Source organism: Lepidochelys kempii, chromosome 1, assembly GCF_965140285.1.
Source record: "Lepidochelys kempii isolate rLepKem1 chromosome 1, rLepKem1.hap1, whole genome shotgun sequence".
NCBI lineage: Eukaryota > Metazoa > Chordata > Testudines > Cheloniidae > Lepidochelys > Lepidochelys kempii.
This window is the reverse complement of record NC_136380.1, coordinates 59097715-59124892: the sequence shown is the minus strand read 5'-3', so window position 1 is coordinate 59124892 and position 27178 is coordinate 59097715. Positions and strand designations below refer to the sequence as shown.

Here is a 27178-nt window from a genome sequence, read left to right as displayed (position 1 = left end):
AGAGTGATAGACACAATTGGACAATATACTTGAACATCAAATTGCAAGTGCAATACATGCTTTCTGTAACATGAATTCACCTTTCTTCAGATTGCCCAGATGTAAGAGTGCTTGAATTGCTAGTAACATATCTGCATACTATAACTGAACAGAGAAATCCAGAACACAAGTATACTTTAGTTCAGTTTTTATTCCAGACTTAATCATCTTTGGAAGAAACTACCACTTGACACTTCTTTAACTTTTTAAATATGTATTATTTTACAGTAAAGGTAAACAAATTCTGAGCATGGTAAGCGCAGTACTCCGGCTGCTGAAGAATGTATGAAACACATGCCACTTTTAAACATGGTTCTATTGGGTATTGCTTGCTTATTTGTAAAGATGAATCAAAGTTGCATCTTGCTTCATATAAGCTCTTAATTCTTAAAAATTCCTGGATTTATTGCAGCAGCTTTCAGGCACCTCAAATAAATAAATATTTGTATTATCTCACATAAGAAGCTCACATTAAAACACGTAGACATCAAAATTATGGTGCTTATGTGACGTACAGAACATCTAGGAGAGGGTACTTTACAATAAACAGCTAACTGCCATTTCTTGTCTTCTTGGAAAAGAATATTTAATGTGTCACCCAGGATATCTTTGTTCATGTGAGGAATACTCAATGTTTTTTCAATAACAAAGAAGCACTTTTGAAGTTAAAGTACACAACCCAAACAGGTTTCAGAGTAACAGCTGTGTTAGTCTGTATTCGTAAATAGAAAAGGAGTACGTGTGGCACCTTAGAGACTAACCAATTTATTTGAGCATAAGCTTTTGTGAGCTACAGCTCATACTTTCCACAGTATGCATCCGATGAAGTGAGCTGTAGCTCACGAAACCTTATGCTCAAATAAATTGGTTAGTCTCTAAGGTGTCACAAGTACTCCTTTTCTTTTTACAACCCAAACAGAACACTTATTTAAAGAATTTAGTTTTTTAGTCTTATTTGCTATACTTTCTTAGAAACAGCTTTGAGTTTGTTTTGTCAGCAATATTTAAATAACTGACATCTTGTTTCAGTAACTTTACATACTTTTTAATCCATCTGTAAATTTATTTTTACAAAGGAGTAGCTTAACTTTTGTAAACAAATCCTAGGAAAGATGGTGGGTGTGGAACTGACACCAGAGTTGCAATAACTTGATCAATGCTTTGAAGAATCCAGACATTAAGAAATTAACACCTAAACAAAATAGTTGCAGCCTAAAATGTATTCACAATTTAATTTTTTAATTTAAATTGTTTTAGCCTGTTAACACAAACAATGAGAAGACCTAGTCTTCTAACTTCATAATATGTTGAATTGTAAAACACTTTTGGACCTTGTTAGTATGAGCTTAGGTTTCCAAACATCAGTTTATTTTTGTGTGGTTCAAAATTATAAGGAGACACAGCAGGGTCTATATAACAGGTCATGGAATCTGTGACATAAAGGCAGAAGAGATAAAACTTTGACAACTATTAAAATATTTGTAATTCTTGCAGTAATTACATTTTTCTATAAAGTATGTTTACAATTGACATTTAACTTTTTCCTATTTTTAATCATGATATAAACAGTTTTCTAAGGTGAAGAAAGTTTATTCAGTGTACAAGAAAACATTTTAACAGCTGAAGAAAGGTGCATTTCAGTCCCAGTATTTTCTTTCAGTTTATATTGTAGATTCATTGTCAAATATTTTAGCTTTTAAAGTCTGGAGGCTGTGTTGAATAAAATTTTCAGCAACCTGAGTTTCAGCGGATCTGGAATCGCATGTTCTAGCTGATCTGTTCTTTTTTATTGAGTTTTTAATAGTGTCTGATGTAAAATAGTATATTATAGGGTCAAAACAACAATTTGAAACTGCAATGCATAGAGTGATAGGATACATAGTCCTTACAGCAGTTACTAATGAACAATTAATCCATATTTGTGTTCTCATTAGAGAATAAAGTATTAGGGTAACATTATATGGCACAAAACAGAAACAGAATATCACCAAATGGACAAAAATCATTTTGAGTACCTTTTTTTTGCTTAGCTTGTTCCGACTTAATGTAACTGGTTTATTCAAAGTCCTTAAAACCATCGTAGAACAGGTCACATTTAAGAACAGTGGAATAAAAAATCCCACAATTTCAATGAAGATAACAATCCTTGATATATAAGTTTTCCAGGTGGTATCCGGAAAGTTTTCAAAACATGTGTTTTGTTCATATTCAGTGTGATTTCGGGTGGTGGTAGACTGAAAAAAGATTGCTGGCATGCTTCCTGCTAGTACAGTTATCCATACTGCAACACAGACAATTTTTGCATTTCTTTTGGTTCTAAGAGTCTTAGACCAAAATGGGTGCACTATGGCTAAAAAGCGGTCGACGCTTATACAAGTCAAGAAGAAAATGCTTCCATACATGTTTGTATAAAACATTGTGACAGAAATCTTGCAAAGTATATCTCCAAATGGCCAGTTTCTTATTGCAAAGTAATAAATCCTGAAGGGTAATGTAAATACAAAAAGTAGATCAGATATTGCTAAATTAAGCATGTAAGTAGTTGTTTCATTTCGCATTTTTAATGTGAATGTAAAAATGTATATAGCAACGCAATTTGATATTAGACCAAGGACAAACACCATGCTAAACGTACATCCATATAAAATATACTTAAAGGAGTCCTCAGTGGAACAATTAGAGCTTACCATTATAAGGGCAATTTAAATTTACAATGCTGAATTCCTTTCGTTAGCAGCCCTTCTGCTGTAACTCCTTTAAAATCTCTGGGTAGCTTGCAGATGAATTTGGTCTGTGAGTGATTTCATAAGTTTTCCATTTTACTTTAAAACTTCCAAGGTGAAACATGAACGTTGCAGTAGGAAGATACTACCTTGGGAATCACTAGGAGATTATTCTTTTCTTCCAAATGCCACAATAGTCACACATCCAGTCCTGGGCGATAATAAGCATAGTCTTACAAGCAACAGATGAGGTCATCCTTACATTTAATTCCACGCTCTTGTTTTCCCAGGTGTTAATGAAGTTGATACAGAACTTGCTACTTTATGTTCAACTGCAAGTCAAAAAGTAGAGAAGTACTTTAAATGCAGATTTTCCAAAGTTGTTTAACTGAGAGTGTGTAACTGAGATTACTTAGGAAAAGATTTCCTGGTCTCTGAAAGACGTAGGAGTTTCCACCTCTTTCACTGCCGCCTTCCCGTAAAACAAGCTTTTCAACTTGCCTGCACGCTAACCCCACAGGGCGGAAAGCAGGCTGCTTAGAAATTCAGAAATAAAATTCCAAAGCGTGTTTGTTCTTGCCGAATTTAGATCTCCTCCTCAGATGCTGAGTGTATAGTAAGCCTTGCTTATTCTGAAGAGAGAGGGGGAGGAAAAAAGAGCTCAGTCAATTTGTAATATGACATCACAGGAAGAAGAGGTTGGACTTAAAGAAAGAATGGTTTCAATTCAGTTTGTTTGCCTTTCTTTAATCAGATAATGTGTCTGCAGGGAATATACCTCGGAGTCATGCAAATGCTCAGAATGGTGGAGCAGTCTGCTATTAACTCTTTATGTAGCAGGAAAAAGTCCCTTGTCATCAAAAGTGCTTTTAATTTTTTTTTAGTTGTTTGACAAATTCAGTGCAAAATCTTTTTGTTTCTTTTTAGTTATGAAAGATTTTTGGGCTGGCGGAATAACTCCCACATCTAAACATTTCATTTTCTATGTTAGTAAAATTATATACATTCTGAAATTCTTAATGGCTACCTCTGAAATTTTCTTAAAGATGTAATTTTGTAAAAAGTATCCTTCCTTGTGATGATGCATAATGCTTATCAAGAAACAGACTAGCTGATTAAGCAGTTTTAGATCTTAATTCTCTAAACACTTCAGCAGATGCATAACTTTCCTCATGTGAGCAGCACTTTTTGAAGTCAGAGAAAGTCATTGGGAAATATTTTATTTTTCCTATGAGAACTTAATTTATGTGAAGGGAGGATTATAAAGACAATGGAATTGAATCTGGGGGTTACTGGGGGCGGGGAGGGGGAAAGTAGAAGGGAGAATAAAGCAATATGTTGTGAGATTGGGAAGGAGAATTTAGTGAGCCTAACAATCAAAATCACACAGCTAAATTTCTAACAAGATATGCCTATTATCACCTTGATCACTGTGCATGTATGTTGTATTCCTTTTCACTTGTCTTTGTTTTTTTAAATTGTACATTCTGTGGGGCAAGGAAATCATTTTCCTCTGGTTGTGAAGCACCTAATACATTTTTGGTTCTACCACAATATAAATTATACACCTCTGGTTCTGGTAATTTTGTAAAGTGAATCACTTATTTGTACTTCCTGTAATTATTCCTACTAGGCACTGCCTAATGCAATGAAAATAAATTTCTGCTTATTAAAATACTTTGTAAATTTTAAAGAGAACTCCTTTACAGGATGGCACGAGGAGACCCTCAGTTTAGATACGCTAGTCTCTTTCTGGTGCCAAAAATGCATATTTCACAGTCTTGAAAGAGGAAATCCTTGTGCATATGTGTGACTGATTCAATTTTCTCAAGCTAATTGTTAAGCCATGGCTTGGTTAGGAAATAGTGTATAGTCTATTCCCATTGTAAATGATGATAGATATTAAAGAACTTCTTATTCACAGGGGTGTGGCATGGTTTTGCAATGTGAGGCTTAGCAAACAGAAATCCGAAATGCATCAGATAAGGCTTACTAGCAAATTTCTCTTTCCCTCCAAACAGTTTTACCCTGATTTCTTGATAGAAGTGAAGCAGTTGAGCTCTACTTCCTCACATTTATGACCTGCTAAATGTCCACACTTGGAGACTCCTGTTAAATCAAGAAGCATACTCCGTTTTCAATTTCTAAATATATTGGAGCTGGAAAGGTGAATTGAGCAGACTGTGGCTATGTGTGCACTGTTAACTTTGTCACAGCATAGATTTTACTTCATGTTGTTGCTAAAAGCACCCAGTTGTCTTGCTTACTGTAAGCAAGACAATTATATATAGTTATATTTTATGTTTTCACTTCCTTATGCCTTAGGTGACTGATCCACAGCCCACTGAAGTAAATGGAAGTCTTTGCATTGACTTCAATGGTTCAGGCCCTAGGAGTCCTGACTTTACTTCTCTACTCAGCGGTTAGTTCCTCTTCTTAGTATGGACTATGATCAAGTCACTTTTTTAGTAAAAGAAAACTATGGCACAAATATGTAACCCCAAACTTGGGTGCCTTAAGTTAAGCCCCTAGATAGGGGTGGGCAAACTTTTTCGCCCAAGGGCCACATCTGGGAGGGTAAACTGCATGCAGGGCCATGAATGTAGGGCAGGGGGTTGGGATGTGGGAGGGAGTGCAGGGTGAGGGAGGGGGTGCGGTGTGCAGGAAGGGGTTTGGGGCAAGGGGTAGAGGTGTGGGGTGTATGATGGAGCTCAGGGCAGGGCGTTGGGGTGCAGGAGGGGGTGTGGAATGTGGGAGGGGGCTCAGGGCAGGGGGTTGGGGTTCAGGGAGGGGTGCAGGAGGGGTGTGGGGTGCAGCGGGGGTTGGGGGCTCAGGGCAGGGGGTTGAGGTACAGGAGGGGTGAGCCAGGGGGCTCAGGGAAGGGGGTTGGGGTGTAGGAAGGGGTGCAGCAGGGGTCTCAGGGCAATGGGTTGGGGTGCGGCAGGGGGTTGGGTTGCAGGAGGGGTCCAGGTACAGGCGGCAATTCCGTGGGCTGGATCCAGCCCCCTGATGGGCCTGATCCAGCCCGCAGGCCATAGTTTGACCACCCCTTCCCTAGATCCACATTTTAGGCACCTAAATAAGTTTACTAATGGAAATCCAACTCATCTATGAGATTAAGCACCAATATGTAAATGCCTAACTATGGATTTAGATGCATCACTCAGGCATGCAAGTCTAACCGTTTTTGCATAAATCACTGGTCAAAGATCACTCAGGAAGTAACAGATCTCTGGTCACCTGATTTCTAGGTCTGTGTTTTATTCAGCTAGGATGTCAGTGTATAGGCAGTAAGGCCTAGTGCATAGAGCCCTGGACTGGGGTTTGGAAGGCCTATGTTCTGTTCCTGGCTCTGCCAGTGGCCTGCTGGGTGACTTTGGGCAAGTCATGTTAGCTGTCTGTGCCTCAATCTCTCCATCTTGTAAAGATGCAATTTAAGATCTACGGCTGAAAAGGCATGATGCAAAGCCCATGAAAACAAAGATAAACCTTCCAGTTACTTCAGTGGGCTTTGAAGCAGCCCCAAATTAGCATAGTCACTAACTCTCTGCACCTCAGAGAAAAGTGCTAAAAATTGTCCTGTTGCAGAAAGCACTGGCTACACTGTGGTCCTATCTTGTACTCCCTAGTTATTATATGAAATTAACACCTTGGTGATAGCAGTGTTGAATTGGAGAGGTTCAACTGTCTGACTACAAAGAGTTTGTGTTCAAATATTCTAGTCTCTGTTTTGGAATTTTTTTAATTTCTCCATTTCCAAGTGCATCCTGTAATGAACAGTTGTAATCTGCTTTATAGTTACCTCCAGAAAGGTTACATTACTTACATGGACTTTTGAACTTTCTGGTTATGAAAGCTCTTGATTAGAAAACCCAAACATCTTTCTCCTTCAACTCACATTTTATTTTGTTGCTCTGAGTTTCTTTGTACAGTTTAATAGCCAAATTGGACTTCAATTAGCAACCGTTGGCACCAATTTGATGATCATGTTTAGATAATTTAAGTTTGCATTTTAGAAGTGTTTAAAAATGGACTGCAGAATATTCTAGTTGTAGAATAATAAATGCTGAGTAAGTTAAGTAACAAGCTTCTGTTAATTCTGGATGCCTTTTGATTAACTTATTTTCCTGCTTCTCATCAGACACTAATTGTAGATTTTAGTGTGTTGCTTTCTCTGGGGCATTTCTTATTGATACAGAGGGTTTCATGTGCCAAAAAAGAAGTACTGGAAGTGCCACGTGATTCCATTCCAGCACCCCAGAGAAGTTGTGGAACAGTGTTCTCGAGTGTTCCAGTTGGACTTGAGCACTGCAATGAACCTATTTTTGTGATTGCATCCTTATAAAATGTGTCCAGGAGGCACATGTGGTCCACCAAAAGTCTCTTGAATGTGATTTTTTCAAATCTTAAAAACCATTTAAACATTCTTCTCTTAGAAACTGACTCTCAAAGCATAGTTGTGATACAAATGCAATTCCATTGCATAACTACTTTTGTAAAAGACCAGTGTGAATTCATAGGTTTTAAGGCCAGAAGTGACTGACCCTTAGAGCATCTAGTCCAGGGGTGGGCAAACTATGGCCCACGAGCCGTTTTAAGCTGGCCTGTGAGCTCCCGCTGGGGAGCAGGGTCTGGAGCTTGCCCCGCTCTGGCGCTCCAGCTGGGGTGCTGGGTCGGGGGCCATGCCATGCGGCTCGGCCCCGCTCAGGCACTCGAGCCAGGGTGCTGGGTCGAGGGGGGCGCACCATGCGTGGTATGGCCCCGCTCTGGCTCCTATGTGCTCCAATGGCTCCTTTCAGTGCTCCAATCGGTGTCTGAGGGTGGAGCAGCGTGTGGAAACGCCTGGCCATGCCTCCACATGGGAGCTGGAGAATGGACATGCCACTGCTTCTAGGAGACGCTTGAGGTAAGCACCGCTCGGAGCCTGCTCCCCGAGCCTCTCCCAGTGCCCCAACCCTCTGCCCCAGTCCTGATCCCCCTCCCGCTCTCCAAACATCCTTGATCCCAGCCCAGAGCACCCTCCTACACTCCAAATCCCTCATCCCCAGCCCCACCCCAGAGTCTGCACCCCCAACCAAAGCCCTCACCCTCTCTCGGACCCCAACCTCAATTTTCTGAGCATTCATGGTCCGCTTTACAATTTCTATTCACCAATGTGGCCCCTCAGGCCAAAAAGTTTGCCCACCCTGATCTAGTCTGACCTCCTGATATCACTGTATACACCTGATATCCCAGGCATTTACATTTCACGCAGTTAGTCCTGTATCAAGCCCAACAGCTTGTGTTTGGCTAAGTCATATATTCCAGAAAGGATTCAGTCTTGATTTGAAGACATCGAAAGATAGAGAATCCACCACTTCCCTTGGTAGTTTATTCCAATGGTTAATCACCCTTATTGTTAAAATGTGTGTCTAATTTGAATTTGTCTGGCTTCAGCTTCCAGGTGTTGGTTCTTGTTATGCCTTTTTCTACTAGATTAAAGCACCATTGAGCATCTAGTGTTTTTCCCCCATGAAAATAATTATACACTGTAAACATTCACTTCTCAATCTTCTTTCTGATAAACTAAACCAATTGAGCTCCTTAAATCTGTCCCTGTAAGGCATTTTTTCCAACCTCAGATATTTTTTAAACTCTTTTTCTGCATGCTCTCCCATTTTTAAACATTCCTTTTTAAATGTGGACATGGTATTCCAGTAGCTGTCTCACCCACACTGTACACAGAGGTAAAATCATTTCTCTACTCCTACTTAATACTCCTTTCTTCATACCCCCCAAGAATAGCATTAGCTCTTTTGGCAATACTGTCGCAATGGAAACTCATATTGAGTTGTTTGTCCACTATGACCACTAAATAGTTTTCTGTCTCTGCTTTTCAGGGTACAGTCCCCCGTTCTGTAAGTATGGCCTGCATTCCTTGTTCCTAGATAACTTTGCGTCTGGCTATATTTAAACACATTTTGTTTGAATGGACATAGTTTACCAAGTAATCCAGCTCATTCTATATGAGTGCCCTGTCCTCATCATTATTTACCATTCTGTAAGTCTTTGTGTCATCCTCTGATTTTATCAGCAGTGATTTGATATTTACTTCCAAATCACTGATGAAATGTTGAATAGTATCAAGCCTAGAACTGATCTTTATGCATCCCCACTGGAAACACCCTCACTGGATGATGATTCCCCATTGAGAACTACTTTTTAGATCAGTCAGTTAGCAAGTTCTTAATGTGTACTTAATTGGTATTGTATATGCTAATTTTTAAAATTAGAATGTTGGGTGGTACTGAGTCAAATGCCTTACAAAAATCTAAATATATTACATCTAGTTACCTTTATCAACCAATCTTGTAATCTCATCAAAGAATGAAATCAGATTTGTTTATTTTTTATAAAACCATGTTGATGATGATAATAATCCTATTCTTTAATCCTTTATTAAATGAATCCTGTATCAGCTTTTCCATTATTTTGCTTGGAATTGATGTCAGACTAACAGGCCTGTCGTTCCCCAGATCATCCCACTTGCCTTTTTGAATACTGGCGCAACATTACCACTCCTTTGAGTCTTCTAGAATTTCCCTGGTATTTCAAGTTTTATTAAAAATTTAACATCAGCGGTCCAAAGATCTACTCAGCCAATTCTCTTAGGACTCTTATGTAGAAGTTATTTGGGCATGCTTATTTAAAAATGTTTATCCCTTGAAGATGATGATTAAAGTACTCTATCATCATGTAATACATGCACGTCTTTGTTTCTTTCCAAATACAGAACAGAAATATGTACTGACATTTTCTGTTTTCTGCATCATTAACAATTTTGCTCTCTCCATCTAGTAATGGGCATATATCATTGCCAGAATTTCTTTTGTTCCTAACAGACTTTTTAAAAGAATCCTTGGTTTTATCCCTAGTACTGCTGTCCATCCATTTCCCCCAATGTCTTAAGTTTCCCTGACGTTTTCTATACTTCATAACTTTTAATGTATATTGTTTGCTATTTCCCTCTTTTTCCATTTTTTATATTTTGTTTTTTTAATTTTTAATTTAACTTCACTACTAAACCAGGATGGGTTTCTTGCCAAAGTTGTCCTCTTTCTTGATTCTGGCTTTTTGGCCATCTAATACATTCCTCTTAAAGAACTCCCAATTTTCATTCACTTTTTTTGGTCCAAATTTTACCTCCCAGTATTTTTTCTCATAATTTTCCTCATCTTTGGGAAATTAGCCTTTTTGAATCACCAAGTATAAATATTATTGGTTTGGGATGGTCCGCTGTTTGCTCAGATTGAATGTTATCAGGTCATGATCATTGGTCCCTGGGCAGCCACCACCAACTTCCAGTCCAGTGATTGATTCATCTGCATCCACAAAGAGGTTCAAAATAGTTACCTTGTGTTTAGTTCAATACCTTTTGTGTTAGAAAATCGTATAATTATTGGAAACTAATGATGTTTTACTACTGGCTGAATGAGACTTCCAGCATATGTCTTCCAAACTGAAGTACCCATAACCCTTTTCTTTCCGCACAAAGATGGTGCACAATGAGTGTCTCATCCTGTGTCTGGCTTAATTCAGTGGTCTGAATCCAACGAATATCTCCTCCTGGACTTTGTTAGTGAGCACATTTATCCATATGCATTCAGGATCCTGTGGTTCTGAGTTATCAATAACTCTGAAATAGGTAATAGAGGCTTTAGTATAGAGTACCCTCCCCCATCTCTTTTTCACACACTATCCTTCCTAAACAGGTTATAGCCACTGATTTTACCATGGCAGTCATGCCAGTTTCAGTAATACCAATTATATTAAATTTTCTTCTAATCAATCAGCATTTCCAATTCCTCTTCATTGTTACCCTGACTCCTAGCATTGGTATATAAGCAGCTGAAAAAATTCTCCCTGCGTCTCTCACATTGGTTCAATTCCTTTGTGACATACTGTGTTTGAGTTTGCACTGCATTTTCCGCTTTAGCTTAACTGATCATACTTTGGTTTTGCATTTTGCTTCTCATTTTTGAAATATAAATTGTGTAATAGATTTGCCTCAACTCTCATGGCTAGACTCGCTTCTCTAAACTTAAATAGACAGTAAATGTTGATTTAAGGTGGTCAGGACCCTAGCCATACCCTACTGTGGTCCTCACACCTTCCTGAAAGGTACTGATAGCTACACACATGAGTTGTCCTCTGGTGGGTTGGGAGGGATGCTTCTGCTGCTGTTGGGGCAAGCTGGAGATCTCCGTCTGGCCTCATCCACTGCTCCTTCTCTTTACATGGCTTTGAGGCCCATCCAGGATTGTATATAGAGGACAAACTGGAGGATTTTCAGAAAAAGATACTCCAGTGTATAAGGTATCAAGTGAGGATAGCATTTGATGCATATTAATTATGTTGCTATCTTTGATGGTGAGTGGACTCATCCAGGAACTCAGGTATCTGATCTATAGCAAGACACCCAAGACCTCTGGTTTCTTTTTTTATCTTTCATAAGTGAGAGAAACAGCAATGTGGCATGAATTTTCCTTTCCTTACCTCCATGAAACTTGTTAGTTCCCACTTGGATCATTGCTCTGCTGGCTATGCCTGACCTTAGGTAGATCCTGCAGACAGACAGCTAATAAGTTTCTCCTGTCTGGCAGTGCGAGAAGTCCTTACACAATTGGGCTGAGCAGAGAAACAACTTTTAGGCTCCCGTGTGCTTCAGAACTGAAACAAATTTCTTCGCCACTTCTATCTACACATTCACAGGAAAGACCTCACTTTCAACCCAGGCAATTCACGTAGTTGAAATGGGGCATTTTGTAACACACACACAGAAGCAGTGACCTTATCTTAAGCTGCAGAAGGTGACTTCCTGCAGAAACAATAGTTGAAAACTCTCAATCTTAAATGTGCTGTCAAGTTTTCAGTTTATATGGAACTTCACTGGCTTGCTGTGTGAATATCTCCATCCTATTCAGGCAGATTGACATGATCTTGGATCATAAGGGAGAAATAATGAACATTTTTCTTCCTTATATCCAACATAATTTCTTTTAGCCATTGTCATTTACATAGTGTTATATTTCCTCAGCTAGGCCATCCAGACTAGACTAATGGTTTTCAAACTTGTTTTCTGGCGACCCAGTTGAAGAAAATTATTGATGCCCGTGACCCAACAGAGCTGGGGATGAGGGCTCAGGGTTTGGGGGTCTCAGGGCTGGGGCAGAGGGTTGGGGTGTGGGAGGGGGTCAGGGCTCTGGGGTGGGGGTGCAGGCTCTGGGGTGGGGCCAGGGATGAGGGGTTTGGGGTGCAGGAAGCGGCTTCAGGTTTGTGGGGGGGCTCAGGGCTGGGGCAGGGGATTGGGGCTCAGGGTTGGGGCACGGGCTTACTTCGGGCAGCTCCTGGCCAGGGTACAGCGGGAGTGCTAAGGCAGGCTTCCTTCCTGTCCTGGCACTGTGGACCGTGCTGCATCCTGGAAGTGGTCAGCAGCAGGTCCAGCTCCTAGGCGGAGGCGCGCAAGCAGCTCCGCGCAGCTCTCCCACAGGCATGGCCCTCCCCAGCTTCCATTGGCAGGTTCCCGGCCAATGGGAGTGCGGAGCTGATGCTTGGGGTGAGGGCAGTGTGGAGCACCTTGGCCCCTGCGCCTAGAAGCCAGACCTGCTGCTGGCCACTTCTGGGGCTCAGTACAGTGTCAGAACAGGTAGGGACTAGCCTGCCTTAGCCGGGCAGCACTGCTGATGAGACTTCTAACGGCCCAGTCAGTGGTGCTGACCAGAGCCGCCACCACCCAGTGCCTTACAGGACTGCGTCACGACCCGCAGTTTGAAAACCACAGAACTAGAACGTCAGTTATTCTTGGAGTCCTCGTGATCCAGCACTTTGCCAATCTTCCAGTGTTTTCCTCTTTCCTTTTTATTGGATTAAGTTTCAAAGTGTTGGCCCAAACAGCTTTTCAGATAGGGAAAGCCCTTAAATAAGCCCCATTTAAAAAAAATGTTTCTTTACCAGTTAACTTTGGAAACAGTTTGTCTTTTAATGACCTTGCCTCCACTTCCTTAGTGAGGGCAAGCTTTTCTTGGGCATACTTTGATGTCTGGGGCAGGAGGAAACAGCTGCTGGGAGGCTGATATAGTTATAAGAGATTTTTTCCTCTCAATCTGTAACCTAGCTCCAAGATTGAAGGTAGGATGGAGGTTACATGTGTAACATGGTCCTCTGTTAGAGTGAGGATTGAGTTTGGGCCCTTGATCAACTGCCAGTACTAGCAAAGATGAAGCTTCCATCAGCAAGCCTCTTGGTGTCTCCAGATGGGGAGGAGGCAGAGGGGAGCCCATCCCTGCTTTTGCCAACATCAGATTAAAGGCCATAAATCATCCCAGGGTGTCGCAGAGAATGGATTTGCACACCTCTTTAGCAGCACTGCTTCTGTCACCCTCACTTGTACATAATGTACACTGGCCTGTTGATCGCCATTTGTGGGTGGAACATGTATGCCAGCTACAGGTATAGAGCAGGGAGACAGGTGGGAAATTTCTGTCTATAACAGGCTCCCAGCATCAGCTGCTACAGCTTCTGCTGCTTCCTACCCCAGAGTGCTGGGCACCTTGCCCTCAATTAGGAAATGAATAGGGTTGTTAAATCCTAATGTCCACCTAAAAGTGAAAAAGTAATTAAACATTTTATTGAAATAAAACAATTTAGGGGTTTCATTACTTGAAAGCCTTCCAAATTTTCAAAGTTGTTTTGGCCACAAGAGCAACACCATAAAAATGTGTAATAGTCTTTGTTGTAAGAAGAAAAGGAGTACGAGTGGCACCTTAGAGACTAACCAATTTATTTGAGCATAAGCTTTCGTGAGCTACAGCTCACTTCATCAGATGCATGGTTTGTTGTGGTAAGTAGCAAGTCAGTTGCCAGAATCCTGTATGGCTTAGTGTCACATGTAAATAAATTGAATCCTGGACATGTTTTATTAATCTCATTTATTCTGATAGTGACAACACTACTGCAACTCTCTCTGTCCTTTCAGACTGTTTAAGCCAATAGAATTCAACATGCTGTTATAACAAACTTAATTTGCTGATAGGTGACTCACCACCATGGGAATCTGTGTACCTTATATGCCTTAAACTGTGTCATTAAAATTTCATGCCCTGCCCCCTATCCACACCCCTGCCCCCTGCCAAGTCCCCTGGGACTCCCATGCCTATCTAACCCCCCCCAACCCCTCCGCCCCCCCCAACCTCTGCCCCATCCAACCGCTCCCTGTCCCTTGACTGTCCACTGGGACCCCCTGCCCTTATCCAACCCCCTCGCTCCCCACCCCTTTACCATGCCGCTCAGAGCACCAAGGCTGGCAGCCGTGCCGCCCAGCCAGAGCCAGCCACGCTGCTGCGCAGTCTAGTGCACCTGGGTGCGACAGGCCGGTGGCTCTTGCAGCTGCGCTGCCTGGAAGGAGCGCGCTGCCTGGAAGGAGCTCGCAGCTCCGCCGCCCAGAGCGCTGGTGTATGGTGAGCTGAGGCTGTGGGGGAGGGGTGACAGCAGGGGAGGGGCCGGGGGCTCAAGGGCTGGGCAGGAGGGGTGGCCTGTGGGTCGCAGTTTGCCCACCTCAGATCTAGTTATTTTCCACAGATGAGAGATGGCAGTAGAAAGTATTGTATCTATAGTTAAACTATAGTTATAGTTACATAATTTGTGTTTCTTTTTACTATGTAGATATGTAAAAAGAGGAAGGAATTTGTTATGGTTAAGACATGGGACTGAGAATCACTAGAACTATTCCTGTGCCACAAACTTCCTGTCCGAACCTTGAGTAATCTGCCTACACTTTCTGTTCCTTAGTTTCCTCTATCAGTGAAATGGGGATTATACTTGTTATTGCAAAGGGATATTAGGCAATCTTAATTGTTGTGAAGTGCTTTGAGATGCTTGGATGGAGGCCACTATATAATTGTAATTAGTATGATCATTAAAATGCACAGTGAGTAGGAAAATGTTTTTAAGGAAAATTCAAAGTGTGCACATTTGGAAGCATAGATTATTGACAAGGGAAGAGGAATTCTTAAAGGGTTTCAGTTAATTTAGCTAAATAAAATGGACAATGCTAATGGTCAAAGTACGCAGTTAAGTAAATTGCTAGGTAAAAGTGGTTTACTAGTAGATTTTTATATAACATAGAAAAAAAATTCTTCATGGAGTTGTGCCAGTTTATATTTTTGTGCTGTATTTAGTACAGAAAAAATCTTAATTAGCTGTGTGCATTGTTCACCACTGAGTTATGATCTCTGATTCATAGAGATGGACGTGGAATCAAACTGAGTGACAGGCAATCAGCAGGAACTATCGCCAATCCCTGAAAGTCTCCAAACGATTTTATTTTCAAAAACAGGATGTTAGAATAACTTTTTAGATAGCTTTGGGTGGGTACCTTTATTTCTTAATTTCCTCTGGTTTCCCCCCACTCCTTGGGGAGAACTGCTTAATTGCAAAGATAAAAAGTGCTTTTCTCATAGCTAAACTACACAGTGGAACAACTTTCAGCAGAGCTTTAAAGATTGCGGAGAAAGGGCTTCAGCAGAAGGGCAACACTATAAAATGTTGCTCTTTGGTTTAAAAAAAAAAAAAGGCTGTGTTAAGAACTAGATAAATTGATGGAGGCTAGGTCCATCAATGGCTATTACTCAGGATGGACAGGGATGGTGTCCCTAGCCTCTGTTTGCCAGAAGCTGGAAATGGGAGACGGGGGATGAATCACTTGATGATTACTGGTACCTGTTCTGTTCATTCCCTCTGGGGCAACTGGCATTGGCCACTGTCGGAAGACAGGATACTGTGTTAGATGAACTTTTGGTCTGACTCAGTATGGCCATTCTTACGTTCTGTTCTTAAGTTTGGGATATTTTTGGAGTTTAGAGATGAATAGTTTCCTTTGTTAATTTGAAAGACTTGCTAGAAGTTGCAGAGCAAGTGGAGATAACTAATAAAGCTACAGAGAACAACGCTGCACATCAGAGACTAATGATGAAAATGATTATCTACCAGTTCCACTCAGGGCTGTAGTCTGCCATTGGTTTTTAAGTAGCATTCCCCACTGATTTCGAGTTCTGCTTAAAAATTGATTTTACAATGCGGTCTACTTGTAATGATGTTTTAAAGTGAATAACTGCTGAAGAAGTCATTATTGTTAGAAGGAAAATGAAACCATGAAGGATCTTTCCGAACCTGCAAGATTGTAAGATATTGAGGGTATGCTAACAAAAGAGCATCTAGAAATATTAAATTAATTAGTAGGCTGTGAATGGCAAAGGCAAGATCTCAGCATAAGCAAAGTAGTTTTTTACTCGTGGTCAAATAGAAAAAGGGAGAGAAGAAAAATGCAAATATTACAAAAAATTATAAAGAGTATCTTTTATTCAAAGGAGTTCTGAAAGAAGAAGAGATGCAGAATCTGGAAAAATAGATGGAATCTCTAGATTTCTTTGGCACAGTGGTGAAAAGAGTGATTAAAATAATAGATTTGGAACTATAGGAAGAAAAAATTAAAATCTGCATGTAAATATTTCCCCATATCTTCAGGCAAGGACATAGTGGCACTATTAATTCAGTTTTAGGAATACATAATCACAGATTAATGAGAAAAATCCATTAACACTTGGATACCTAATCAGCAGTTTGAGGTTTTAGAAACTTCAGAATTCATTGTATTGATCTGTTTACAACACTAGTTAAAAAAAAACAAAAAAAACCTCCATTATTACTTTGCAAAATTCATCACCTTTTGTAGCTTTTGGGAACTAAAGAGTTAGTTCCCACCGACAGTAATCTAACAAATAAACAAATATTATAGCACCGAGGAGAAATTAAAGCAAAGGGTTCTGTTTTGAAGGGCAAATATAGTACCTATCTTTAAAAAAGGAAAACAAAGAGGAACCAGAGAATTATAGATGAGTCAATGTAACTTTGATATCTGGAAAGTTATTGGAACAAATTGTTAAACAATCAACAAGCATCTAGAGATTAATAGGGTGATTTAAGTAATAGGCACTGTGGGTTTGTCAAGAACAAATCAAGAACAAGTAACCAACCGAATTTCATTCTTTGACAAGGTTACTTGCTTAGTGGCTGGCTGGAAGCAGTAGATGTGATGTATCCTGACTTTAGTGAGGCTTTTGACACAAGCCTGCATGATAGTCTCATAAGCAAACTAGGGAACTGTGGTCTAGATGAAATTACCATAAGGTGGGTGCACAACTGGTTAAAAAACCATGCTCAGAGAATAGTGATCAATGGTTCTTTCAGTTGTGTCTATATAGTTGTTCCACTTCAGGTGCATATGTACCTCTCGAGCCCTTGATCAGAGATTTTCCATTCTCCGTGTCCATTTGGCCTGTGCCATGCGCTCTGTACAATCTTGTGCTGCACATACAGGGTATATAGAGCTGCGTGGGAGAACTGCCTTCAGTTCCTTCTCTATTGTCTCGGCCTAAGACAGCACTCTAGCTTGTCCACCTTGTGCATGCTGTAGCATGTTTTATAGTTTTTCTGTAGTTAATTTAATGTTTCTAGTTAGTGTTAGTATAAAATTGGTTAGACTGTAGATTGAGGTTTGGATTTTTTTCCTCTCCTTTCCCCCCCTTCTTTGGGGGGGGGGGGGGGGAGGGAGTTTATTTGGTCTGGCTGAGCATGCCTTGCTTGTTGCATTCAGATGCTGCCTCTCTTGTTGGGAGGTTGCCCCAATCAGCAGTGGACAGTCTAAGTGTATCCATTGCTTGGCAGAGTCCTGTATCTCCCAAAGGTGTAACTTTTGCCAGGCTCTCAAGTCTAGAGCATGGAAGAATCAGGAGACCAAATTGAAGCTTCTGATGGTGGTGCATTCCCTTCGAGCCATTTCCAAGTCAGGTAAGGATACCGCCCCCTGTTCATGTGTTTCTAGACAGATCCAGTGCTCCTTCAACTTCGACTGAGATCTCTGCTAAAAGGGGGAAGACTTTAGAGTACTTGGAAAAGGCTCCAAAGATGGGCTTTGTCTGCCACCACAAGGAGATAGCTCCCAGAAGGCCCCAATCTCCCACTAAGTCTATGGTGTCAGATGCCTTGATGTTTAGACTCGGTACCATGGAGGTGATGGACTCTTCCTCTGGTACTGGCAGGGCTGGAGATCCCAGAGCACTTCAGAGGAGCTTGGCTCCAGCAGGGCCCTGGTACCTTTGGTGAAGGATAGGAAGACCTAGGACAGATGCTTCTCCAGAAAGGTACTTCAGACTTGGTGCCTTCATATTTGGCTCCATTGGTACTGGCAAAATTGAAATGCCAGACACCTTTGGGCCCGGCACCTGCATGCTCAGATCAGTGGTACCATCCACTTCAACTGTTGCATTGGTACCGACACCTCAGTACCACAGGAATTCTGCTACTCCAGGGACTTGTCAGTGTTATGAAAGTGGGAGTTCCTACTGCTTATGGGTACTGAATAACTCTTGATACCGAGACCCTGGTCTTTGGATTACTATTGCTTCCTGGTACCACAGGATTCTCCACCCTTTTCTGCTCCCCCTCCATCCCATTGGAGGACATTGAGGAGGATGAAGGAGACATTCAGTCAGTCTCCTCCTTATCAGTGCGGTGTTCCCCTTCACATCATTACAGAAACCCATACTTTGACAAGGATCCTTATTCATGTCAGGGATGGTGGGCTCAGTCCTGGATACCAACCCTTCTACCATATAGGCCCTCACAATGGCCATGCTGGGATCTTTGGGTAGTGTATTGGAAGCAGTTTGCCAGACCTCCAGCTCCATTGTACCAGGAGACTAGGGTAACACAGTCTCCTTCATCAAACTCCCAACATGAGGAGAACTTTGAGGAACAGGCGGCTAGGGGAGACAAAGAGGTCACCCCTCAAACTTCTGTTTTGTTCTCATATCCAGATGAGGCAGTCATGACTCCACCACTATCTACATATGACAGTTTCCACCAATTCTAAGACCTTGTGAAGAGGATGGCTGACACCCTCCAGATACCTCTTAAGGAGGTTAAAGACTCACAACACAAGCTTCTGGAAGTTCTGCCATTGGCAACATCCATCAGGATTGTGCTGCTGGATCCAGCAAAGACTCTGTGGCAAATTCCTGCCACCAGCCTGCCAACTTGTAAAAAGTATTATGTTCCCCCGTGACTCAGAATTTTTGTTTCCCCACCCCACACTTAATTCCCTGGTGATGGATGTCACAAATAAACATCATAAACAGCATTACTGACCAGAAGAGGTTAGACCTTTTTGGCCGAAAGGCATACTCATCCGCAACCCTCCAATTTCAGATTGCAAACTCATCAGGCAGTCATGGCCAAGTATGGCTTCACAAATTGCAACAAGTTTGCAACCTTTATAGAATATCTTCCGCAGGAGCATAGAGAGCACTTCCAGGCCATCATTAAGGAGGGTTGATGATTAGCTAGAACCCCTGTCCAAGCATCCTTGGATGTTATGGACATGGCTGCTAGATCCATCTCCACAGCAGTTAGCATTATGGTTCCAGCTGTCTGCTGTTGTGGTTCCTAGAGAGGTTCAGAATACTTTGAAGACCTCCTGTTTGATGATCAGAAGCTCTTCTTGGGGACTACAGACAAGTCCCTGCACATGCTGAAGGACTCCAGGGCCACATTGTGGTCTTTGGGTATATACAATTCTATGAATAAGAGGAGATTTAGCAGGTCTCAAACTGCCCAGAGATCACTCCCAGCCCAGTTCTCTGGATTTCACAGACTCATTGAACCCATTAGAAAGAGACAAAAATTCCAGAGGAAAAGAGCTTCTCATCCTCTGTCAGCGACACCCAGTCATCCTCAAAACAACAATTTTGATGGGTTAGTCAAGGCTTGACTCCTCTGTCACCTCTAGTCTGCAAGCTGCAACCTTTCGCACACCTTCCCTCTTTTGGAGACCACCTTTCCCATTTCCAACAGGCCTGATAGTACATTACAGCAGATAGGTGGGTTATGGAAGTTATAACATTGGGCGACACCAGCCACTTTACGTCCCTGCCTCCCTCTCTCCCACCCGCATTCCCCTCTCTTCAGGAACCCTCGCACGAGACTATGCTGAGTCAAGAGATACACTCTCTCCTTCATTTAAGGAGTGACAGAACTGTCCCATTCCTTCACAGGTATAAAGGGTTTTACTCAAAGTATTTTCTCATGCCAAAGACAGATGGAGGGTGGAGACCGATTTTAAGTCTGAGACAACTGAACAAATTTGTAAAGTCTCAAAAGTTCAGGGTGGTGACTCTGGTAGCTATAATCCCTTCTCTAGAGGCAGGAGATTGGTTTTTGGTCCTCGATCTACAGGGGGCCTATTTCCATTGTAGCAATACGTGTCCTGCCTCGCACCCTCCCCATCCCAGGAAATGCTCATTTTCACTTTGGGCTAGAATCATTTTCAATATCCCATTGTGCACCTAGTAACTGAAACTGGCTTGGAGATTAATCAGGCTTGTTGTACAAAACATAATGGATGGTGGCTGTGTGAATGTTATGCTACAATTGATACTAAGAACACAAAAAGAGGCTGGGCCCAATTGATACAAAAAGAATTAGTCAATGAGATGGTCCGAATAAAAGATGTGGTATGTACCATAGGATATTCCAATTTTTCTATACATGGAACTATTTGCCCTGGAAGCAATACAGGATTTTGTGTGTAAGTCACAAGCACAGTCCAAATTGGAACCCATGCCTTTGGCCAACTAGTAGTGTCAGCACTGCCACTGAAATTATTACTCCTCCTGGAAAACTACAAGATTTACTAATTGAATTGTTCCCCCACTGGAGCAATTACAATTGGACATACATGATTTGATGGCAAGAGTCAAGGAAGTCTTAATACCCATAGCTCATCTTATCCAACAACAAATAGAAGAAGCAGAACATGCACAAAGAGAGGTGGAAACACTTCAGTGGGAAATCCCAGAGGCAGTTACTCTGCACCCAATAGTCAGGTTACTTAGTGTAATATTGATGGGAATACAAGCCACAACAGTAATTGCTCTGATGGTAATGTGTTGCTACATGCAATGTAAACCAAAAAAGCCATAGTACAACACGGGGTTGAGAAAGGAATGGAACTAGCTATGAACACTGCTATAGTAATGAATAATCATTGTAAGGAATAATCAAATGCTTATCAATGTTTTAAATGTAAATGTTTGTAATTATATAGTTTGTAAGGGTGGCTGGATATCTGTATAACTGGATACTTTGTGAGGTGTGTTGGACCAAATGTGTCCTATAAGGAATGTTTAAGGTACAAGCATATATATATTCATATATACATATATGTACATTAGCTACATATGTATACCAACTATCCACATTACTCATATATTATAATTTATTGCAAGTTATATCAGGAATATATATGGTATTCATCTATTCAAGGAAATGATCATGTAATCCCTCATATATGTCACTATCTTACTCTATAAGATATACGCATAATACACTTCTAATCCTGACCAAAGCCCTTCTCAACGATGACCAACTAAGTATAAAGGCTTCCTCATGCCGCCCAAAAAGTTATTAAAGACCAACTCTAGACTTTACATGTCAGTCATAGTCATGGGCCTAACATTCCCAGGCTCACCATAAGGGACTAGACATAACTGGAAAATAAAATCTGCCCATTAGTTGTACGAGGGAATGTGCAGACTAAGAGACAGATGGGGCATGAATGTGTGGATGGTAAAGTAAGGAGACCATGTAAGTGTTTATACCATTAGGTCATCTTGAGTCCATGCATTGTGTTTTTTCAGGATGATGGGTGAACATCCTCCCCATAAAAAGACAAAGTGGGAGAATGTAGTAGAAGGAGATACTGAGACATAAGGCCTTGTATCAGAGGCCTGGTATGAGGCCTGAGGCCTGAACTAAAGTAGCAGTCAAAGCTTTGCTGATATAAAGCAAAGTTAAATTATGAGCAAGAGGCAGGCCCTGCTCACAGAATCTGGCAAGAACAGGGCTGATATTGCAGAAATATACATTCCTAAGTAGTGCTAGGCACTCACACAAACACATTCCAGAAGGGTGGTACCAGAACACCTTGGCACCAAACACATTCCCCAAAGATAACAGTAATGCACTGACCCATCCTAAAGATAAGGTCAGGATGACAACATGATGGACAGAGATATTTTGACCGAATCAACAGGTACAAGATAATGGGTGGTGGTATGCTATGTCAGAAGGTGGCACCTAGCTACGTCAGTGGCAATATGGACAATATGTAACTTGTTTGTATTGGGGTATAAAGAGGTATCTCAGAGGGAGTGTCTCTGGTTGGCCTAGGGAGGAACAGAAAGTCCCGACTTTCACTGAGCTGGTCCATTGTTACGGGCATATATGTATTAGTGATCCAGTAGAGTCTGCAGGGTACTAGTACCATGCTTTGTTGACACTATACCTCGCTGGGTGCCTTTGTATCGTAACAGATCTTGTGGTCATTGGGTGCTTCACTGGAGGTCTGCTGGGCCAGTTACCTGTGCAGAGCTGGGACAGCATACAGAGGGAACACACACAGCCAAACCTCTATCAACACTGAGTACTTCCTTTCAGCCCCTCTTCGGCCCAAAGGATGTTCACAAAGGTTCTAGGAGTAGTGGCTGCTTACTTTCAATGAGAAACAATTTTTGTCTTTCTGTATCTCGATGACTGGCTACTCCAGGGCCTGTCTTAGGATGCAGTACTAACTTCCACCTAGACATACTCTCTCTTCCAGGAATTGGATCTCCAGCTAAACTATATTAGGAAAAACTTTCTAACTATAAGGCTAGTTATGCACTGCAATAAGGTATAGGGGGGCTGTGGAATCCCTTTCATTCATGGCTTTAAGAACAGGTTAGACAGACACCTGTCATAGATGTTCTAGGTATACTTGACCTAGCCTTAGTGCAAAGGGGTGGACTAGATAACCTCTTGTGGACCCTTCCAGCCCTACATTTCTGCGACTCTATGGCTCTCCAGCATTGTTGTTGCCTGGATCAGTGAGCTACGTTACTTTACAAAACAAAGATTGCTTCAATTGGGAGCCCTCACATACAAGATGTCATTGGCCTCATCCTTTCTTGCTGACATCTCCAGTAGACCTATAAACTGTGGTTTTCAGATTGACCTCTAATGTAGTGGCATGCAGGCGTTTATGGAAAAGTAGTGGAAGAAGGACCCTCCAGCGAACCACATGCTAGTTATGGCAAAATATTCTTGAGGCAAATTGTTTGTCAGTCTAGAAAGGCTTAGCAGATAAGGAAAAGCAATCTTTGCCATCTTCGAGACAGTTACAAAGAGGAGGAGATAGGAGAAGACATTCTTTCATCCCTTTTCTCATAACAAACCCTATAGGAAATGTCAGTTTTATAGGGCTTTCTGTCCTAGGGTAACTTGGGGAAAAAGTAGTTCTTTCACATAAAGGGCATCTAAGGATTTAGCGGAAGTGTATGATGATCACCTGTTTTGAGTGTGTGGTAGGGTAGCCTTGCTCAGAGGAAAGATTATACTGGTAATCCTAGAGTATTGTCAAATAACTAAATACATAGAAACATTAGGTTTAAGTAGAAACTAAACATTCATTATTTCAAGAGGAAGCCTCTCCAAGAGAACTTGTAAAATGGGATGGAAATTTAATTTTTATGGAGTGGCAACCAAAATCAAATTAGGACAGTTGAGTCTTGAAATGATCAGAGAATAGGATGTGCAGTCAAGGTGGTAAAATAATGAAAACCAACATATATTCAGTTGCCAGTCCCAAGAGATATAGAAAAGCAGGTGGCAGTGAAGCTATACTCTCCAGTACTTACTACTGTAACAGGTTCCTCCCAAGGTGTCACCTGAAACTGGGGTATCACTGAGCCGTCTGGCTCACCACCCTAGGCTCCCTGTCACACTGTGCTGCTGTGGCAAGCTGCAGACCTGCTCTCGGTCCTATACCTCCTCCAGCATTCACACAGGTAGGGACACGCCCAGCTGCAGTTACATGCAGACTGTCTGACCAACCACTGCATGAACCAACAATAGAGAAGCTACAGCCAAATTAACCACCAGCTTCCTAGTCTAGGACCCCAGAGCTGTACCATCCTGCCCTGGTCAAAACACTGACCAGTATGAATTTATTACCCGATTCGCCTCTCCCTCAATGTGGAGAGAAATATGCAACAAGCCTGTGTTAAACCAAGCTGAGATTTTTCCCCAGACATTTCACTTAAAGGCACACTGGGTTTAGATTAAAACATAAAACAAGTTTATTATTTACAAAAGATAGATTTTTAAGAAATTATAAGGGATAGCAAATAGATCAAAGCAGATTACCTAGCAGATAAATAAAAATGCAAACTAAGCTTAACATACTAGATAGATTGGATATGAATCAACAGTTTCTTACCCTGAGTGATGATGTAAGCAGACTTGCAGATTCTTCAGGCACAAGCTGCATTTGCTTTGCAGCTTGGGTTTCCTAGGTTTTCATACACAGGCTAGAAATCTCTTTAGCCTGGGTCCAGCACTTCCCTCGGTTCAGTCTTTGTTCCTCAGGTGTTTCCAGGAGTCCTCTTGTGTGGGGAGTGAAAAAACAACAGATGGTGTCACTCCCTGCCTTATATAGCTTTAGCATTGGGCGGGAAACCTTTGTTTCAAAAACTTGGTTCCCAGACCACTTTGTGGAAAAATACTGATATCTCAAGATGGAGTCCACATTCATGTGGCTTGGTCACATTCCCTTGCATACCTTGATGAATCATAGCAGCCATTACTTACAGGCTGTCTGGAATGTTTACATGAAGGTTAAGTTCTTCCAGGGTCCATTTTCTTTGCTGATGGGTTATCAGCACTGTCTGGCTTCTTCATTGTTGTACAAGAAAGGTTAGTTGTGGGTGTCACCTAGAGTAGGCACATTTGAAATACAGATATAGTCAATATTCATAACTTTAGATACAAAAATGATACATGCATACAAATAGGATAATCCTATTCAGCAAATCATAACTTTTCCAATGACACCTCACATGACCCATCTTGTACAAAATGCATCATAATTATGCAATAATCATATCATAATATCACTGTGAAGAATATAGGATGCAGTGTCACAACTACTATATATCATTTTGGATAAAACGGGACCAGAGTTATGCAAATTTAAAGGCCCTGAACAAGTATGCAGGTAAGATCATGTGCAGAATGGAGACTGATATCTGCACAAGCACAGTATATAGTCATCTCTGGGCTTGAAAGATTCACTCACATCAGTAGACTTGATGGCAGCATATCTTTACTTTCTGATCTCTGATCAATACAGGAATAATAGCCGCTACCTGTGCAGATTTCTCAAATGATTTACAAGGGTATCCAGAGTGTTTGCAGAAGTGCTAACTGCAACTCTAAGAACAGAAAAATTTCTATCTTTTTTTTTCTCTCTTCATTGTCATCCCAGTAAGTTCAAGAAACTGCCACAAGTCTCATTACAGACAAATTTGTATTGAAGTGAGATACAGTAACTTAGTTTACACACAAGGCCATGTAAAACTCAGGCTAATCATAGACTTCAAAGTGGTCTTATTGTTTTGTATAATGGAAAATTTGACTTAATACAGTTCTGTAGTATAATCTGTTATTCTTCGTTTATATGTAGGGAAGAGGAAATTTGGATGAAAGGATCTGTTGAACCAGCCAGTACTTCATTAATTATGCCTAGAAATGCTGAGTCCCCACATTCTCATCCATTGTACAGCATTGCCATTGTCAACCCCTAACATTTTAAATAGTCATGAGTCAAGTTCCTCCCTTAACCCTCTGTGAAAATCATCATGATTGCCTTAAAAATCATGAGACTTTAAAAATAATATATTTTGGGTTCCTTGTATTTGCCTTCTGGTTCTTGATCCCTTAAAATGCACAATTTCAAGCTTTTTTCTGTAACCATGAGGGCTAGAAACTTAAAAAAAAGAGAGAGAGAGAGAGCGCGCGCTATGATTCTCTCAAGCTGGGGCTTTAAGAAAAACACCAAATCACAAACCTTGTGATAAAATTGTGAGAGTTGGCAACATTGATCATTTCTGAGTGATTGTAGCCTCTACTACTTCCGTTGACCTCCTGTTCCATAGCTCAAAGCTTTGATTAAAAGTCTTGTGTGTAAAACTTGTAAGATTCTAAATATTTCCTGTAGAATACTAACTCCCGTGGGCTATATTCACGTCTTACTAGCTATATCCCCCAAAATATTTCAGATGTAAAACATTGATGCTGGAAGCACAAGTACTTGGGTTGGAAACCTTTTAGTGCCAGTAAGTTAAATAGAAGTTTAAGCAAAAGTTATTTAAAAACAAAAAGGAAGTTTAGATTGAAATTAGAGTGTTTCAGCCCTTTGTTTGGTGCTTATGGTTGTGTGACTTTGATGCTACTTCTCTTTTGTCCTTTCTGGAATGACTTTAATCTTCATAAGAAAACTACCACTATTTCTCAACTTCTCATGGAAAGAGGAACCGATTTCTCTTTTCTCTTTCCTAACTATAGCGTGACATAACTTTTTTGCCAACAGGATCCTTATGTTTTTGATCCAGGGCTATACAAATAAAGATCTTCTAGCACTGTGGCAAATATCTGTTATGCCAGAGGTGGGCAAACATTTTGGCCCGAGGGCCACATCTGGGTATGGAAATTGTATGGCATGCCATGAATGCTTACGAAATTGGGGTTGGGGTGCAGGAGGGAGTGAGGGCTCTGGTTGGGGGTGCGAGCTCTGGGGCTCAGGATGAGGGGTTTGGGTGTAGGAGGGTGCTCCAGGCTGGGACCGAGGGGTTCGGAGTGTGGGAGGGGGCTCGGGGTTAGGACAGGGGATTGGGGCATGGGCTGGGGAGGGAGAGGTGAGGGCTCTGGCTGGGGGTGAGGACTCTGGGGTGGACTGGGGATGAGGGGTTTGGGGTGCAGGAGGGTGCTCCAGGCTGGGGCATAGGGTTTTGGAGGGTGGAAGAGGGATTAGGGCAGGGGTGCAGGGGGTTGGGCCCTGGGAAGGGGTCGAGGTGCAGGCTCCGGGTGGCGCTTACCTCAAGCAGCTCCTAGAAGCAGCGGCATGTCCCCCCTTCAGCTCATATAAGGAGGTGCGGCCAGGCGGTTTTGCATGCTGCCTCGTCAACAGGTGCCGCCCTTGCAGCTCCCATTGGCCGCAGTTCCCATCCAATGGGAGCTGCAGGGGCAGTGCTGGGGTAGAGGCAGCATGTGAAGCCCCCTGGCTGCCCTTACGCATAGGAGCCAGAGGGGGGACATGCTGCTGCTTCCGGGAACCATGAGGAGCTGCGGCATGTGCACGTGGAGTGGCCCCTGACCCCGCTCCCCAGCCAGATTAAGTTGGCTGGCAGGCCGGAAGAGGCTTAATTAATTAATTGGGAGGCTATTCC

At 41.8% G+C, this 27178-nt stretch overlaps 2 protein-coding genes across 9 annotated transcripts in view; one reads left to right on the top strand and one right to left on the bottom strand.

Moving 5' to 3' along the window:
• Window positions 1-27178, top strand: part of RB1 (RB transcriptional corepressor 1) — a 172319-nt gene that overhangs the window by 97414 nt on the left and 47727 nt on the right. Inside the window, exon 1 of one of the 6 annotated variants that reach the window (XM_073343974.2) lies at window positions 14165-14257. The exons of the other annotated variants lie outside the window; for them this stretch is intronic. Within the exon in view, the coding sequence (XP_073200075.1) occupies window positions 14255-14257 (3 nt within the window). The 5' untranslated portion in view covers window positions 14165-14254. Of the gene's footprint in view, window positions 1-14164; window positions 14258-27178 lie in introns of those variants that run through there. 6 annotated transcript variants of the gene reach the window in all.
• On the bottom strand, window positions 924-26545 carry LPAR6 (lysophosphatidic acid receptor 6). Of its 3 annotated transcripts, XM_073344168.2 has the most exons (3): window positions 24514-26545; window positions 24172-24337; window positions 924-3394 (listed from the first exon to the last, which is right to left on the bottom strand). In XM_073344168.2, the coding sequence occupies exon 3, from the start codon at window positions 2727-2729 to the stop codon at window positions 1701-1703; it is 1029 nt and encodes a 342-aa protein (XP_073200269.1). In that variant the 5' UTR covers window positions 2730-3394; window positions 24172-24337; window positions 24514-26545; the 3' UTR covers window positions 924-1700. The 3 variants fall into 3 exon arrangements, with proteins under 3 accessions (XP_073200269.1, XP_073200259.1, XP_078709090.1); XM_073344158.2 differs by having other exon boundaries at window positions 24172-26545; XM_078852964.1 differs by having other exon boundaries at window positions 924-3094; window positions 24172-26545.